Source organism: Ipomoea nil, unplaced genomic scaffold (assembly GCF_001879475.1).
Source record: "Ipomoea nil cultivar Tokyo-kokei standard unplaced genomic scaffold, Asagao_1.1 scaffold0302, whole genome shotgun sequence".
NCBI classification, from domain to species: domain Eukaryota; kingdom Viridiplantae; phylum Streptophyta; class Magnoliopsida; order Solanales; family Convolvulaceae; genus Ipomoea; species Ipomoea nil.
Genome location: NW_017616730.1, coordinates 3,837,622 through 3,855,608, shown reverse-complemented (window position 1 = coordinate 3,855,608; position 17,987 = coordinate 3,837,622). Strand labels below are relative to the sequence as shown.

The 17,987-nt window shown below is 34.1% G+C and overlaps 3 protein-coding genes across 6 annotated transcripts; 2 read left to right on the top strand and 1 right to left on the bottom strand.

Annotated features, from left to right (window-relative positions):
• Positions 1-769: 769 nt before the first annotated feature.
• LOC109163835 lies at positions 770-17,969 on the top strand. 2 transcript variants are annotated; one of them, XM_019312553.1, is made up of 8 exons: positions 770-776; positions 13,484-13,490; positions 16,246-16,383; positions 16,754-16,844; positions 17,113-17,243; positions 17,344-17,407; positions 17,493-17,554; positions 17,765-17,969. In XM_019312553.1, exons 3-7 carry the CDS (start codon positions 16,252-16,254, stop codon positions 17,507-17,509), a joined length of 435 nt encoding a protein of 144 aa, XP_019168098.1. In that variant the 5' UTR covers positions 770-776; positions 13,484-13,490; positions 16,246-16,251; the 3' UTR covers positions 17,510-17,554; positions 17,765-17,969. The 2 variants fall into 2 exon arrangements, with proteins under 2 accessions (XP_019168098.1, XP_019168102.1); XM_019312557.1 differs by lacking the exons at positions 770-776; positions 13,484-13,490 and having other exon boundaries at positions 16,098-16,383; positions 17,146-17,243; positions 17,765-17,965.
• On the top strand, positions 5,086-8,352 carry LOC109163795 (metal tolerance protein B). 3 transcript variants are annotated; one of them, XM_019312503.1, is made up of 3 exons: positions 5,086-5,323; positions 5,503-5,518; positions 7,080-8,352. In XM_019312503.1, exons 2-3 carry the CDS (start codon positions 5,504-5,506, stop codon positions 8,226-8,228), a joined length of 1,164 nt encoding a protein of 387 aa, XP_019168048.1. In that variant the 5' UTR covers positions 5,086-5,323; position 5,503; the 3' UTR covers positions 8,229-8,352. The 3 variants fall into 3 exon arrangements, with proteins under 3 accessions (XP_019168048.1, XP_019168051.1, XP_019168059.1); XM_019312506.1 differs by lacking the exon at positions 5,503-5,518 and having other exon boundaries at positions 5,087-5,323; XM_019312514.1 differs by lacking the exons at positions 5,086-5,323; positions 5,503-5,518 and adding an exon at positions 6,845-6,961.
• LOC109163826 (ras-related protein Rab11C) lies at positions 8,467-10,945 on the bottom strand. Its single transcript, XM_019312541.1, has 3 exons — positions 10,699-10,945; positions 10,409-10,578; positions 8,467-9,423 (listed from the first exon to the last, which is right to left on the bottom strand). Exons 2-3 carry the CDS (start codon positions 10,571-10,573, stop codon positions 8,941-8,943), a joined length of 648 nt encoding a protein of 215 aa, XP_019168086.1. The 5' UTR covers positions 10,574-10,578; positions 10,699-10,945; the 3' UTR covers positions 8,467-8,940.
• Positions 17,970-17,987: the final 18 nt, after the last annotated feature.

Here is a 17,987-nt window from a genome sequence, read left to right as displayed (position 1 = left end):
TATGAAAAACTTATGTTGCTTTACTTATTTGTAGTCATTTGCCAACTATAATTACAATCTATAATTTACTCAAATATATAGTGACTATGAATTTTTATCGTCACTCAAAATAATAATAATATTAATATTAATAACCTAACAAAACTATTACCAGCGTTGTCCTTACAAAAGTAAAACATGAATCGATCGAGTATATTAGTTAAATTTATGGTATATTATAATTTGTTAAAATTATTTTTGAATGATAATTATGTTTCCAGTTGTTAATAATTAATTACATTAACACGCTAATAATGTGTGTTGTTCATACCTTTTTATTATATCTTATTGTCTTATACCTTCATAAATGTTAATTCCAATGACACCATATTCTACAATGTCATTTATATACTATTCAAATTCAAATAACACAAATGATTATCATATAGGAGATTTATATAAATGTTACCCAATGTATAATACATAGAAATAAAAGAGGAAAAGACTCGCGTTTACAATTTGTTTGTTTTATTTTATACGAGTATAAATACTTAAAAGAATAAATATAAAAAAAGTGAGCCATCAAAATAAGCAAGTGATTAGAATATGTGAAGGTGATGTAATGGTCGGTTGTTGGGCTTTGTTTGTTTACAATATCTGATTTACGTGCCAATGTGGCAATGTAAAGTTAACGGCACAGAATTGGTCAACTAAAGAATGCCTTTTGTACAGTTGTATGTAGACCGTAGGCCGTAGCCTACTCATTCATTGGTCACCAACTCACCACTTTTTTTGAAGTTCTACTACATGATCTATCAAATTTACTCCCTGACGTGACGGACTCTGATTGATTATTTTCTTCATATTTGTTGCTGTAAAAGTGACTACATCAATATTTTATGTGTGGGAATAAAAGTAAGGAGTATAAAATGAGAGTACATGTAGTACTTTTCCTTCTTTTGTACCCTTTATCATGCGTTTGGTTGGAAAAAGTAAATTAAAAGATAAAAGAATTGTAATTTGGTAATAAAAAATAAAGTGTGAATAAAATTAGAATTCAAATTATATTGTTTAGTAAGAAGGAATAAAATTATTGGGGATGGAAGAGAAGTAATATAAATACTAAAATATCATTATGTAATAAGAATAATAATAATAAAGGGTAATTGTGTCATTTTTACTTTTTTTTTTTTTTCCTTTTTACCCATTGCTGAATTGAAATTCATGAGGAGGCATATGAATTGCAATTCTAAAAAATGAGAGAATTGCAATTCTCTCTAACCAAACAATATAGTTTTTAGGAATAAGGTTCAAATTGGCCACTGAACGTAACCTGAAAATGCAATTAGGCCACTGAACGAAAAAAAAGTGCAATTAGGCCACTGAGCACTCTAAAAATGTGCAATTTCACCTGATAGCAAGTTACCCTCAATTTTAGCAGGTTATCTGCTTATGTGGCAGCTGAGTTGGCATTTTTAATAAATTTTAATTAATTTTTAATAAATTGTAATAATAACTTTTTATTAATTTTTTTAAAAAAAAAAAAAACGACTTTATTTTATTTTTTATTTTATTTTTTCCAATTTTTTATAAAATTTATTATTAAAATTAATTATTAAAAATTATTTAAAAATTATTAAAAATGACAACTAAGCTGCCACGTAAGCAGGTAACCTGGTAAAATTGATGGTAACCTGCTATCCGGTAAAATTGCATACATTTGGAGAGTTCAGTGGCCTAATTGCACATTTTTTGAGTGTTCAATGGCCTAATTGCACTTTTTTTTTTTCGTTCAGTGGCCTAATTGCATTTTCAGGTTACGTTCAGTGGCCAATTTGAACATTATTCCTAGTTTTTATGAGTGTTTTGAATTTCATTGGAAAATACTTTCAATTACACCCAATCAAACACATTGGTATTCCTCAAAATTAGAAATGACAATTTACTATACAACTTGTTACAATAATTTGAAATCGAGTCTGATCGAAAATAATAGGTTAATATTTATTGTTAATGTTTCATGAGTAACTAATGGGTTGATTGTACTAAAAAAATATATGAATGGGTTGATTCGTAAAAATGTTGGTCTCAATGGATCAAGACGATTAACTCATTAAGAATTGTTTTAGTATGTTAATATTAGTATTAGTTATGAGTTTTAATATTATATATATTCAATGTTGAAAAAATCGCTAGGCGTCTGGGGACCGTCTAGGGCGCCTAGCAACTAGGCGCGATTTTTGCAACAATGTATATATTAGTATCCTCACTTCTACTTATCAAGAAGACACGACAGCGAAAAAGAAGGAAAAAAAAAACAAACAAACAAACAAAAACAACACAATAAGTAATAAGTAATACAAAATGAAAGGGGGGGGAAAATTAAAGTTTCACGCATAATACAGGATCATAAGAGCATCCACGCTAGTAACCCCTAAAAATTTATTGATATGGATGCTCTAACTTTCATAGGAGTTTGGTGATTGAGTATCGATAGTGTAAATACTATCTGGTATATGTATATTAATTAGGATAATACAGTTGCCTTTTTATTTCTGTATTGGTTTATGGATCTTATAATTCAAGGAATTGAGCTCGGGTTAATATGATAGTAGGTCAGAAGGTCCCGAGCATATAATAACTATGTAAAGTGAACCAAAAAGTCCCTCCCCTTAACACCTATGGAGAGTTGGGGGAATACATGTCAAAAGCTCGGCATGAATGACACGTGCTACTCATGCACAAGGGCAGACCAAAAAAACTGTTGCTAACTAAGCTTCTGCAGTTCTGCTTGACTCTTTATGATAGGCAGTGTCGGGTTGAGACACATCTCATGATGTACATTATTCACCAGTTTTAAAAAGTGAGAAGGTATTCTTAAATTTGGATTTCAAACTTAATAATTTGATTTTAACTTATTAATTGAAAAAAAAAAATCCATCAATTAATTCAGATGGAAATATTTGATTATAATATTAGCTTTAATACTCCAATCAAGTTATGATTCTATATTAGACAATATTTAGTCATGTAGCATGTTTGTTATTCAAATGCAGTGAGCTTTCAAGCTAATATTATTTATAAAGTATATATATATATTTTTTATCACTCCAATAAATAATTAGAATATTACTATTTCACCTCATAAATTTTTGCAATATAATATGCACATTTTGATGTTGCGATAAATTTTTTAATTCATTAATTATCATGAATTGATTGACTCTCAATATCAAAAAATAAATCTAATATCCGAAAATAGTAGTCAAATGAGTAGAACATTATTCTCATACTAGAAATTCTCGAGTTTGATTCTTAACATCACCGTCTTGATCAAACTCATAACACACGATATTTTTAGTGTAATTTACATCTCATGTGTGGTTTATAGGCTATTACAGAGGAACATGATTTCTCAAAATATATTATTGACTCTCGAGTGGTGACTATAAAATTTTTTGGTATAAAAAAAACAATCTATTTATTATTAATAATCAAGTATAAAAAGGAACAAATCACGTATTGATATGAAATCAGAAAGGAATGTAGAATTACTCAAATAATTATTAGGGAAAATTGCACTTTTCGTCCCTAAGTTATAGGGTAATTGTAGAATTCGTCCCTAAGTGTTGAACATGCTCACTTTTCGTCCCTAAGTTATCATTGACGTTGCACTTTTCGTCCCTGAGTTATAAGGTAATTGTAGGATTCGTCCCTAAGTGTTGGTCATGTTCACTTTTCGTCCTTAAGTTATCATTGACGTTGCACTTTTCGTCCTTGAGTTATACAAAAATTGCAAATTTCGTCCCTAATCACTACTACATAAATGGTATACTACGTCATTTAATAGACGACGATTTTTTAAATAACCGTCATCTAATATATTGTGTTATACTACGTCACTTAATAGACGGCGGTTGTTTAACAGCCATATATAGTTAACATACACGGAAAGTGTATATTTACAACGGCAGTCACTTACACGCGCGACACTTCGAAAACCGCCGTGTATGTGTAAAAAAAACAGCAGGTGGTTATTTAAAGTGTATGACGTAAATAAATTAATTAAGGTATATACGACTTATATTTAAAAAATCGTCGTCTATTAAGTGACGTAATATAACAAAACATACTAGACGGTGGTTATTTGAAAAACATCCGTCTATTAAGTGGCGTAGTATACCATTTATGTAGTAGTGATTAGGGACGAAATTTACAATTTTAGTATAACTAGGGACGAAAAGTGCAACGTCAATGATAACTTAGGGACAAAAGGTGAACATGACCAACACTCAGGGACTAATTCAATAATTACTCTATAACTTAGGGACGAAAAGTACAACGCCAATGATAACTTAGGGACGAAAAGAGAGCATGACCAACACTCAGGGACGAAATCTACCATTATCCTACAACTTAGGGACGAAAAGTGCAATTTTCCCTAATTATTATTGTTGTGATTAGTGGCAAAAAGTAATGTTAAAGGGTATGTGTTTGACAAAAATAAAAGTCGCAGATCGAAACCCTGAGGTTTGGTTAATAAGGATTGACGAGTTCCTTACATTCAATCACACTCCATGTTAAATATTTAAAGTCATATTTTATCTATTTGAGAAGTTATGATGTGAAATTGTGCCTACCTTGCAATGTGGGCATGGTTCTATGTTCATAATTTTTATAGTTTAGATTCATAAAATTTATATTTTAGATTCATAATTTTTAAAAGGTAGATTCATAATTTCTATACAGTAGATTTATAATTTTTATACTGCAGATTCATAATTTATGTACTGTAGATTCATAATTTATAAACTGTATAGTTATCAAATTATGAACATATAGTTATGTGATTTGTGAAAACAGAGTTCAACAATTAGGAATATGAACATATAGCTCTATAATTATAAACATATAGCTCTATTATTATGAATTTACTGTATAAAAATTATGAATATGGAACCATGCCCACCTGGACACGTTTTCACATCATAATTTGCATCTATTTGATCACCATTTCGCGCTATCCTATGTATTTTGACAATGTCCAATGTATGACTACAAAAATCATGAATACATTGACCATATATAAACTAGTATACCGTTTACATTGACCGTATATACTATTGGATTGATACCGTCGTCATATTCTCTCACGCGCCACACGCTCTTCCCCGTTCTTAGCAATGATGATATTCTTGATTCTTTCCTTTCATATCCTAGTCTTTAATGCGCTCTCGCAATGAAGAATTCGGGTTTGTGGAAATATATATTATCGGAAGCCCGTCGGAAGACCTAATCTCCGGCCTTCCTCCGGGCTACCGTCTTTCTTTCTCCCCGTCTCCAGGTAAATTTCTTATCGGCACAATTAACGAATCGGTGTGTCATTTGATACCATATTTCCGTATTTAATCGTTTGCTTTAATGTTTCTTGTCGTATCAGAAATGGTAAATGTCATTTCTCAGAACTTGATTGTGTTCCTCCCCGATCAATGCGTGTTTATGTTTTTTTTTTTTTTTTCCCAGAATGCAGGACAACATGGTATCGGATGCATTGTTTGTTTTTTTCAGGAAATTTATTGCTTTTAGGGTTTTTTTTTTTTTTTTTTTTTTTTACCAGTGCCAATATGTTTGAGGTCTTGAACTAATTAGGGAAATGATAAAATTGAATGTGTTGAGGTCTTCTTCAACTAGTTCCATAGTTGGTTTGCTTTGATTGCTGTGGGGTCTCTGTAGTTTCTTTGCAAACTGCAGCAGATAAGTAGATTGCTTTATCTTTTGGTTTGGTTCTTGGTTGCAATTGTGGGAACCTTTTTTTGGAGTTATTCTTGAGAATAATAAGCAATTTTTTTCATATATCTATTAGAAGATGGAGTGGTGGGGTTTGAATCCCGGTCTACCGTTAAACTATACTTCAATATGGGATGCCTTTTTTTGGTGACGAGGGAAACCCTCCGTCAGTACTCGAAGGTGTGCACCTGGTAAACCCTGTCTTGTGACAAAGGACAACAAGGTGGTTAACTAGCCTAGGTTGTCCATAGCTGACCGGCCGGATCAAACCAATAAGGCTAATAGGCCGCTCATGGAGTCGAACTTGTAACATTGTGGTTATCAAGTCAACAGTTTGATAAATTTGGCTGGGGTTGCCCCTTGATGGTTTTTTTTTTTTTTTTTTTTGAAATGCACATTTGATGGGGATGGGGGATAATAAGCATTTCGGTTCTATGGAAATCTAGTGGTGGCAGCGGCTTTGATTTTTTTTTTTACTGATCTAAATTGAAGTTGTAATTCAAATGGAATGGATTCCAAAGCCTAAAAAATGATCAGGGTCCATATTAGCTGCTGTTCTTTTTTGACCAGACAGAGCCTGTGTATACTCAAAAGATTTGAACTTTATTCTGAAACAAGATGGCTTGAGTGCAAGTTGTCTATTTATTTATTTTTTGAAACCAGTGCAAGTTGTTTATTATGGAGTAAATTGTATAAACAAAATTCCCAATGGATGGTGGGGCGAATCACACTGCAGAGTTAGGGAAGGTGGGGTGCATGTAATAGTGGATTTTTTGTGGAGAAGATAAATATATTATGAGTATGACCAAAGTTTGGAGTTAGCATCTTAACGTACCCGATTCAACTGTGGTGGTGAAAATAGTTATCAATTCCCTTAAGCAGAATTGAAACATGTGCTCCATGACCTTTGGTCTGACTCTGATACCAAATTGAAACATGTGCTACATCTCAACTAAAAGCCTAATCTTATAGTTGGATTGCACATTAATGGCTATATGCTCAACAAGCAACTGTGGTGACAAAAATAGAAATTTACTCTTTTTCAGTGGTGTGCATAAACCGTGCATATCATATATGACAACTTACCACCTTTTTTCTTTTTCATTTCATTCTTTTGCTTTGCTTCTAAGATGGTTCTTAGTTTTGAAAGTGTGCATATCCTCATCTACACGTCCCACTGAATCTGCACTGATCAGTATGCGTTGAGAGCCAATTGGTCTAATTATGTTTTGAATCTTGCATGTGACTTCAGAACACCGAATTGTGTATCTAACAAGCAAACTAATGTATAGTAGTAAAATTAATTGAAACAGATGGAGCAGCAGGAGGATTCTGGGTTGATACAGCAAAACCGGGAAGCTGAACTATATGACATCCCCAAACCGCTACAATTTTCTTGCAGTCCCATCTGTTTGTTCTCGCAACAAGAATACAATACGTTGGATTCAAGGAACAGATCAAAGTCCACTACAAAGCTGTGTGGGCTTATAATCTTTTATGTAGCAGTTATGGTTGTGGAGATTATTGGAGGCATAGAAGCGAATAGCCTTGCTGTTTTAACTGATGCAGGTCACTTGCTAACTGATATTGCTGGATTCTCGATTTCTCTTTTCACAGTATGGGTTTCAGGCTGGGAGGTTACGTCAGAACACTCGTATGGGTTCCATCGCCTTGAAGTCTTGGGTGCCCTTGTATCGGTACAGTTGATATGGTTTATCTCTGGGATCTTGATCTATGAAGCACTCGGGAAAATTTTTCACGAGAATGTCAAAGTTAATGGGATGCTCATGTTTGCGACTGCTGCATTTGGGTTCGTAATTAATTGCATCACAGTTCTGTGGCTCGGACATGATCATTCTCACCATTCCCACGCAAGTGGAGATGGTCACTCTCACTCTTGTCGTTCTCACCATTCCCACACGAGTGAAGATCATCACGATCATGAACTGGAAGAACTCTGTCCTGGAAACGGAGAAGAGAGTAAAATAATGATGCCGGGTTCACCTGGACAGACAGAAATCTTAAACATAAACATCGAAGGGGCATACCTGCATGTCATTGTTGATTTGATTCAATCTGTTGGGGTGATGATTGCTGGAGCTATCATGTGGGCGAAACCAGAATGGTTCCTGGTTGATCTGCTGTGCACTCTCATCTTCTCAACCGTCGCTCTCAGCACCACCATACCCATGCTCAGAAATATCTTCTCAATCTTGATGGAGAGAACCCCACAGGAAATCGACACCCCCCAACTAAACAACGGTCTGAAATGCATAGAGGGGGTCCATGATGTCCACGACCTGCACGTTTGGTCCATCACAGTTGGAAAAACTGTTCTGGCGTGCCACGTTGTAACTCAGCCCGGGGCAAATCCAAATGAAGTCCTTCATAGGGTTAGGGAATATTGTGAAAGTAAGTTCAATATCCATCATGTGACCATACAAATAGAACAAGAATCTTAGCAATTGTTACATGATGACTTTGGGGTCCATTACTTATCATTCGTTTGTTATTTCCTCTCCTTTAACATTCATTCTGTCACTGGTTTAGAGGGTTTAATGATCATCATTGCATAGTTTCTGGCAATTTGGCCTTCACTGCACTAACGTCAGAATGTCATATTGAAAGGCTGTCTTTAATTTACGTTAGACTTAGTCATCCACAGCCTCACGTAATCCCATTAACAACGACGTGGAGAGGTGAGAAAAAGTAGTGTACTAAACAATGGGACGAATAATTCCGACGGATTACAGGTAAAATATGCCTTTCACTACAACGGCACATATTGAAAAGGTAAACATTTAAATCATTTATATAATCAAAGGATTAGGTGGTAGGCCTGCAATCTGCATCCGTGGTTGTGGTTGTGGACACGCAAAGAGCACTAGCACTACTTCGCTTTCAAAACTTGTGTTTTCAAACCACCACTCTTCCACCTCGCAGAATATTTTTGTTTTTTTGTTTCTTTGGTGCGCCATATTAGAGAACATCCTCCTAACCCACTAAACAATTTAACATTCACGGGCTCTTTTGTAACAATGCGGTAAGAAAGTACTCTACAAGCCTCTCTTGTCTGAGAGAAGAAAAAGAAAAATACGAAAATTTAAAAAAAAATAAAAAGAAAAAGTTTGTGCTTGCTAAAACCACCCCATGTTTCCCTCCGGGAAATTCAACTCAGTTGGAACAGCAGCCTCCCTTCGCATTGTCAGAGGAATCGACGTTGATGGTGGTGCCCTGACCAGGAAGGGCTGCGGCTTTTGCTGCTTCCTCTGCAGCTAATGCCTTCTTGCTGATTATATGGTAGGTTTCAACCAAAATAGTCTGAAAAGCCTTCTCAACGTTAACTGCTTCCAGAGCGGATGTCTCTAGAAACGAGAGCCCTTCCGTTTCAGCCAAAGTTTGACCATCCTGCTCCGAGACTGCTCTAAGGTGGTTGAGATCGGACTTGTTGCCAGCCATCATGATGACAATGTTAGAATCTGCATGGTCTCTTAGTTCCCGTAGCCACCTTAGGACATTATCAAAGGTTTGCCTCTTTGTTATGTCATAGACAAGGAGAGCACCTACAGCTCCTCTGTAGTAAGCGCTGGTGATAGCTCGGTACCTTTCTTGCCCTGCAGTGTCCCAAATCTGAGCCTTGACTGTCTTTCCTTCCACCTGCATCATAGGACCAGGTAAGTAGCATCGGTGATTCAAACGAACCCTACTTCCCCTATACTAAAGTACAGAAGCACTATACAATACAAAATTAAAAAGAAATAGGATGGCATTGTAGACTATAAGAAATAAACATTGATTCCAATTCTATTATTGCTCATGAGTAAAAAACAAATTCCATCCAGAATGCATAATTCAAAAACTGATGAATTAATCACATTTGGTCACATGTGATGAAAGATGAATTTAGCCATTTTCCAATTTGAGTTCCTCTTTTTCAATAAAGCATGCAACAATGGTGAAACTTACAAGTTACTGTGTAAAGGTCACAGACCAGAGACCTTCCTACCTTTCCTTACTAGATCCATGAATGTCATAGGAGAGATTCATCAGTCATATGCATACAACCAAACCACAAAGACTGAGAAAAAAGGTTCTCTGCAGTAAATATGCTATGACACCAAGTTAGAAGCATTGCAAAACAGATACTCCTAGAAAAATGAATAATGGGGATAAGGGCAGATACATCCACTAAGCATAGGACATATACATCAAAAAATTCATTCAAACACCTCCACAATAAACTTCCGGTTCTGTCAAGTAATTTTTGCTAAAAGAACACCAAAAAATAACCACACATTCTCTGTGTCTTTCCAACTTCAAAGTGAGAAGCAGCAGCAAGCAATTATGCAATTAATTCATATAATCATATGAAATTGTTGTCTAATTCTTTCACTCGAGCATTCACCAAACACTGGTAGAAAGAACACTCATAGTGGTCCACCCCTACATACAGCAGAAGTACAGAACCTATAAACACTTGAAATCAACCTATAGAATGAAAACGCGAAAATGCAACAATTGCAACCGTAGCTCCGGCTCTATTTCAGAAAATTGGACTGCAAATATAAGCGTTTCTATCTCGACAACAATCGAACCTATCACACAGAGCTAACAATTGGAGAGAGCGAGAAGCGGACAATACCTGAAGAGTTCGGGTGGCGAATTCGACTCCGATAGTGGACTTAGACTCCAAGCAGAACTCATTTCGGGTAAACCTGGACAGAATATTGGATTTCCCGACTCCAGAGTCTCCGATCAACACGATCTTAAACAGGTAATCGTATTCATGCTCCACTCTACTCGCCATCCCTCCTACACAAACAAAAAAACGCACAAACCGAACAATCAGATCCAATCAATCCGGTCGCCAATCAAAACCGTATTCACGCAATACAAAACAGCATAAACGCACGAAAAAGACAAAAAACTTACCGTAAAAGGAGAGAACAAAACCGGCGATACGGCGGATGAGAACGGAGATACAAACAACGGAAGAAACGGAGAAAAACGCAGCTTTTTGAAACGGCCAATGCGAGGAATTGTCTCTTCTGCTTGCTTAAAGGGACTGATTACATTACATTACATTACAATATTACATACTCTTCCTCCCTGGCGGGTTTCTATCTATAAATGTAATTTGCAATTTTCTTATGGATTTCTGGGAAATGCGGCAAAATTATGGAGATTCTGGATTTAAATATTTGGGGGAGGGGGGAAGCGGCGTCGTTTTGAGGAAGTTGACGATCTTGCCAAGTTGACAAAAAGGTACGTATGGTCTGCGTTGGCACCTGGCAGTTGAGAGCGACGGAGAGTGGAATGTTAGTGGCTTCCACGTAGGCAAAGGTCGTTGTCCTTCCCACTCTCCCCGTCTCCAACCCCACCGCCCCACACCCATTGGATCTTGACGTACCAAAAATAATTGGGAATTTTTTAAAATATAAAATCCATCTTTCAAAAAGAAAAAAAAAAAATCATACTTTTAATAATTAATTATTTTGGTATTGTCATTTTTAGTTTTATTTTTTAAATTTTATCATATTATATCCTTAATTTATATTTATTTATCACAATTAATGTTTTTGTTTAAATTTTTATCATTTCACCATTCAATAAATATAGTTAATATTTAATTGAGTTAATACCCAAAATCGTCCTCGACTATAGTGATTTTTTTCAATTTCGTCCTAAACGACTTTGGTGACCTAATATCGTCCCAGACTTTTGTGTTTCGCTCAATTTAGTCCTCCATTTGTTATTCCGTCAAATTGGTGTTAAATTAAGGGACAATTCAGTAATATCAATATTGGTCTCTCTTTACTTTCAACTTGTGAAGTGCGAAATTCCTCTTTCTTGTACGAATTACACCCAGAATTACTCCCGGACCTGCAAATCAAATTTTATATTCGCAGTTTTAGGAGTAATTCTGGGAGTAATTCGTAAAAAAAAAAAAAAGATTTCGCAATTCACATGTCTATGAGTAAAGAGATGCTAATCTTAAAATTACTGAGTTGTCTATTTATTTAACACCAAATGGACAGAATAACAAATGATGGACTAAATTGAGCAAAAACGCAAAAGTCTAGGACTAAATTGAGCGAAACACAAAAGTCTGGGACGATATTAGGTCACCAAAGTCGTTTAGGACGAAATTGAGAAAAACCACTATAGTCGAGGACGATTTTGGGTATTAAGTCATATTTAATTTATCATTCAAGCATCTTTTTCTCTTTTGTAACTTTTTTAAATTAAATGATTAAATTACATATTAGTCATATTTATTAAATGGTATAATAACAAATTTAAAATAAAAACAAATGAAAGTAAAAATAAATAAATATATAATGTGTCAAAATTAAAAGAATATAATTAAATATGACAATGTCACAATAGTCAATCACTAAAAGTGAAATTTTCTTATTAAAAGTTAGTTTTTAACCGCGCATTATGTGAATGTGATAATGTCCAATGTTTACGTTTTAAATAAATACTTCAAAGTATATCAATGCAATATTATATATGAAATGTTCATGCATAGATAATTGAATAATGTTGAATTTTGTTTATTTAAATCGGTAATTCAAAGTATATGAATGCAATATAATATATGAGATATTGATTATAATTTTCATTAAAATAAATGTTTGCAACTTTGTAACAACGCTAATCTAAAAACAATAGTTTAAATAAATACTACTTTTGGTTTGAATTTCTCTAAATCTTCGTAATTCTCTTTTAGGTGACATTGTCATTGTCTTCATCTTCAGTAATTGTCATCTTCTTTTTATTGGTATGTTATATGCAATTGGGTTACAGGTGGTAGCATCATGCAATTAGGTTATGGTGTAGGAAGATGTGGATTTGTCTTGTTGTGTATATGACTGAGATCTTAGTTGTACTATGAACTCTCTTGATCTTGCAAGCGCATGTTGATACTTGACAGTGGTAGTTTTTTCCCCCACATGTTTCCATCCCACGTATACAAACAACTTTGTCACTAGTCGCTAACTTGTCCTAAGTTGGCGAGAAAATTTGCACACTGATTCCCCTCTTGAAGAACATAAACAATGTCGCTAATCCCCAACTGCTCCAATATGATTTTGCAGTCAACAATAAGTGTATCAGCCTCAGGTCAAGGTCCATTATCCCCTTTGATCGCCTGAATAATCGTTTCAGAGTACATATCCACGACCATCCCGCTGAACCCCCTATGTTTAGCAAACTAGAGATCCTCTTGGAGACTCCATAGCTCAGCCATGAAGCTACTAGTAATCCCAACCTTGGTCATGAACTCAAAGGTCCAGGCACCATTGTGGTCTCGAATAACACCTCCTACACTAGTCATTTTCGTACTCGCTTTTCTCGCATCATTGGTGTTGAGTTTGAGCAATACAATTATGTTTATTTACAAACATACTCGGTAACATTATTACCGTCACAAATAAAATTCAAAATATATTGAATATGCTATTTTAAAAATAATAACTAGATTAAAAAAAAAATCAAAGAAGAGTCAAAGAAACTTATATCAAGTAACACACATTAGATCTAGGAACATTAAACCACATATACCGTTAAAAAAAAAATACTTTTATGAGGTGTTTGGTTGAGATGAAGGAATTGGGAAGGAAATGAATTGCAACTCGATGAGAAAAGAATAATGTAGGAACTAAAGTTACATTGTTTGGTATGGTGGAATATAATTATTGAGAATGAGAAGGAAAAAAGTGGTATAAAGACTAAAATATTCTTGTGTAATGATATAATAATAATCACCAATGATACTTTTGTCATTTCTTTTATTTTTCTCTTTCCCACAAACATTGAATTGCAATTCATGGAGTACCCCCATTAAATTGTAATTTAACAAAATGAGAAAATTACAATTCTCTCCAACCAAACAATGTAATTGGAATTTTCATTGAATTACAATTCAATTACATTCAACCAAACGCCTTGTTAAAGATTTACAAACTAAGCGGATTTTCACCCAAACACACTACCATCCAATTTGAACACATACATACCTTTCTATGGACATGTTTAGCCTCCCTTTGAAATCAACATATCTAATCAAATATTCTGTATTACAATTTTCATAGATGTAGGTACTAGGTAGTAAAGTGGAACTTTATTAGACATAAAGGGGTCCAAGTGCAATTTCCACAAGCTTCAGGGCGATCCAAGTGAAATCATTCTTGATTCTTTGGTACGTTTCTCATCATTCATCAACTTTCCACGTTGGTTTTCGGCGCTAGACTTGCGGAAGGGAATGAACACAACTGACATTTGATCTCCAAAGTCCAAAGGGAGAAAAATGGGGTCAACTTTTAGAATATAAGCGTGGCCTATCCTAATAAAGGAAAATTATTATTTATATTTACATTTTATGTGTGATTTACACGCCACTTAATATACATTATTGGATAATAATTATAATTTTTTTATTATAATTTTTTTTTATTTGCATCGCAAGAAGTGGGCGAGTAGTAGTGGAACATGATTCATGTGATTATTACATAAGAGCAATAGAGCATGACTTACTCTTTGTACACTTTGAGAAGTGGTGAAATGTTTCCTCACTACCCCAAAAAAACTATTTACACTAATGTTGATTGTACTAAAATGTTGAGATTTTTGTAATTCTTTGGTTACAAAAAGAGACCGCTACCCAAAAGTGCACTATAAAACATTGTGGTTATAAGACAACAACCCAACCGATTCGACTGAGATTGTCCTCAAATTTTGTGATTCTTTCTATTTAACAATGTTGTATCATAATTTAAAATATAATAAAACATAATTTCATCACATATAAAATAAAATTCATAATAATCCTATTACATAAATTTGGTAAATACAAACTTTCCCAAAACAATGCTTAGCTTCCTTAATTTTGAAATTTTCATAAGTCAAAGATGCCTCGCATTATATTGGACCGAAGGTCCATGCTTACTAAACCCTCATCGCTTTTGGCCACGGACAAGGACCGAGGTGGACTAAGAATCCTCGTTAGGTTGAATGACCTCTTTAGACTTTTATAACAAGTTGTGTATATTAAAATTTAAAAGGTTCTATATTAAATTTTATTTAGTAAGAAGGAAATTTTGCATGTACAATTTAAATGGAATTGATTAGTGTAATAGTAATGAGAATATCCAATACTGTATACAAATGAATGGTGAATGATAATAATTAAAAACAAAAACTAATGTAATTAAACCAAACATTTTTGTTTTGAAAAGTGACATTCATTAATTATCATTAACTAACGCGCAAATACAGGGGAATGGCATTTCATACCCCGATCCAGAACCAAAAGTCTTTTGCTTTGTTTGACAGAGTTTATAGCTTATTTTAAGCTACTAATAAGTTATAAGTTCTGTTTGGTAATGTTTCCAAAATAAGTTCATAACTTAAAATAAGAGCTTATTTTGGAACGGTAGCGTTTCAAAACAAAATCCTAGCTTCCTAATTTTTTTTTTATCTTTATCCTTATTATTTTAAAGAAATGACATAATTTACTTTTTCCAATTAAAACCATTTTCTCTTCTCCTTTATCCGCAACTTTCACCGCAATTATTATTATTATTATTATTATTATTATTATTATTATTATTATTATTATTATTATTATTATTATTATTATTATTATTATTATTATTATGAGATTTGCAACAATATTGCTACTTCATTATGAGATGCTAGATTATGATTATGCTAATAATTTTATTTTAAAATTTTAATATTTTTTTTAAAGACAAAATGTTAAATTTTAATATGTAAAGAAACTAATTTAAATTTTATGAAGATGTCATTTTTAGTCTTTTTACATTTATCATATTATCAAAAAGTTAATTTTATCACACACTTTCAATCATAACAGCTAGCTTAACAGCTCTTTAATTTTCAGCTCCGAGCTTATAGCTTTTCAGCTAGGTTTGTCAAACAGAACCCTTATCAATACATGAGTTTCATGATTCGCTAAACAACTTGCATAACGAATCAAAACCAAATAATTAATCACATTAAATTTTAATGTAACAAATAATAAAATTTCTATTATAGAAAAATAGAAATTATATTATTATTTTTTGATATATAAACAAAACGTATCCTATCAAATTGATATTTATATTTGGGAGAAAATAAAGTGTCCCATAAATAAATAGCATAATGGTTGATAACCTTACCAATCTGACATAAGCTGAAACCTATGTATTAAAAAAAATAATAAAAAAAAAAAATGGAGTGTTAGTCTTTTACGTGGAGAAGTGTAATGGAATGAATTCCCGGTTTTGTACAGTCAATTCGTAGAGTCTGCTTCAGTTCTCACTACTACCATCTGTGATTGCGATTTTCACGTGCCCTGTTTCTTTCCTTCTTCATTTGTCTCTTCAAATTATCTTTAAAACGACTTATTCTTCTTCTTCGCTCTCTTCCTCCCGCACCTTCTGATCATCCGCTCCAAGAATCCCAAAGAAGATAATGGAAAGTTCTAAGAAGCAAGCCGCGGGTTCCGCTTCGTCGCTCACGGATTATCTTTTCGGTGCAAAGGGTTCATCCCAGCCGTCAAACTCTTCTGGGATTTTCTCCTCAATCTTCCCGCCTCCATCCGCGGTACGCTTTTCTCCTCAATCTTCTAGCCTCTTTGGTTGATGGTATTGCATGTTTCTTGATTGTTAAGTGGGTTTTCAGTGCTCGATTTGAAGCATCGTATGATACTTGAGAGTGCCAACCACCAGTTTGTGGAAAAGACTGTGTTGAAATTCATGATATATAGCCACTTATGAAACTTATTAGTCCATGCATATATGATGCCCTTTTTTTTAATGGTAATTGAATGATGATTATCAATGGAACCACAAGTTACAAGTTTGACTCTTTGATCATGTTTATGAAACATGATGGGATTGCATATTTAAGCTTAAGTTTTGAAGCATCAAATCTTGGTAGAATATTATGCAGCATATGTTCTGTTGGCTTACAGGCTGGGGGAAGAAAGTCTCCAACTTCTGACCTTATGGGATCTCTTGAGAATCACTCATCTGCAGGTCAGGCATGGAAAAAAGGACTTCCTGGTAGGCTACCTTCTTTGTGCCCTTTTCTTTTTATTTTCTCATCATAGCCCTGTCTTAAGTTAATATGTGTCTGTGTACTATGTGCTTATTTTTCCTGATGATCTTGGGATGAATTCTAAATAGATGTATCATATCATAGTTCATTATAAGCAGCATAAGTTGTTTTGCAATTTGCTTGATTGAACACACGAGGTTCATATGCACTAGACTTGAGCAAAACCTAAGTTTGACACTTGAAAAATAATGTGGAAATGTTTTATGAGCACAGATGTTGTGACTAAAAGTCTGTACCGAGGAACAGGATTTCAGGATAGAGTGGAACCGTGCCCATTGAGTTCATCGCTTTACTATGGTGCGCAAGAGGACATGTATATCAAGTCATCTGGACCATTGCCTAATGTGAGCCTGTTCCTGGAAAACTGATCATTATGTTTTTCCTATGTATAGTAATTATACTCATGGTGGCACTGACTCGTGTTTGAACTTTTAAATGCGACAGTACAACAAAAAGGAGGATGACCCCAATGGAAACAACTTTAGTGCCCCTGGGAATTTGTGGGATGGTATGGTTGCTGACAATATGAGAATTCTGTACAATTTAATGAGAAAAATTCATGGAATATAAATATGTTTGCATCTTTTATGCAGGGTCAGTTTATTATTAAGACACTGTTCTGCCATGAATACGCAAATTCCTAATATTATCAAAGGTGAGTTAGTGATAGAAGCTTGTGTAGATTGTCTGGAGATTTTTATTCTTTAAGACCCGAGGTTTTGGTTATTTTCAGTTCGACTTCTCTATTGTCTGGCTAGTTCTTGTTTCTTCTCTAAATTCTGATTCATATCACATTTCTTCTACACTTTGTGGTAAGTCGTGTTGCTTACTGTTTGACTGTCTTTTGTTCCAAAACGACCTGCAGGAATTCTTCACGCCTCGGAACAGAATGGTTTAAATTCAAGGAAGATAATTTATTAGTTGTGAACAGGCTCTTGTGATCATGAACTTCAGAAGTTTTATCCCCGGTCCCGGTTCACTTGATTACATTTTAGTATAACTTAAACTAGTATTGCACTCTTAAAATTATATCAAGCTCTGAGAAAAAGAGTTCGTTTTTGTTGAATGCACGTCCTTTTGTTATCTCT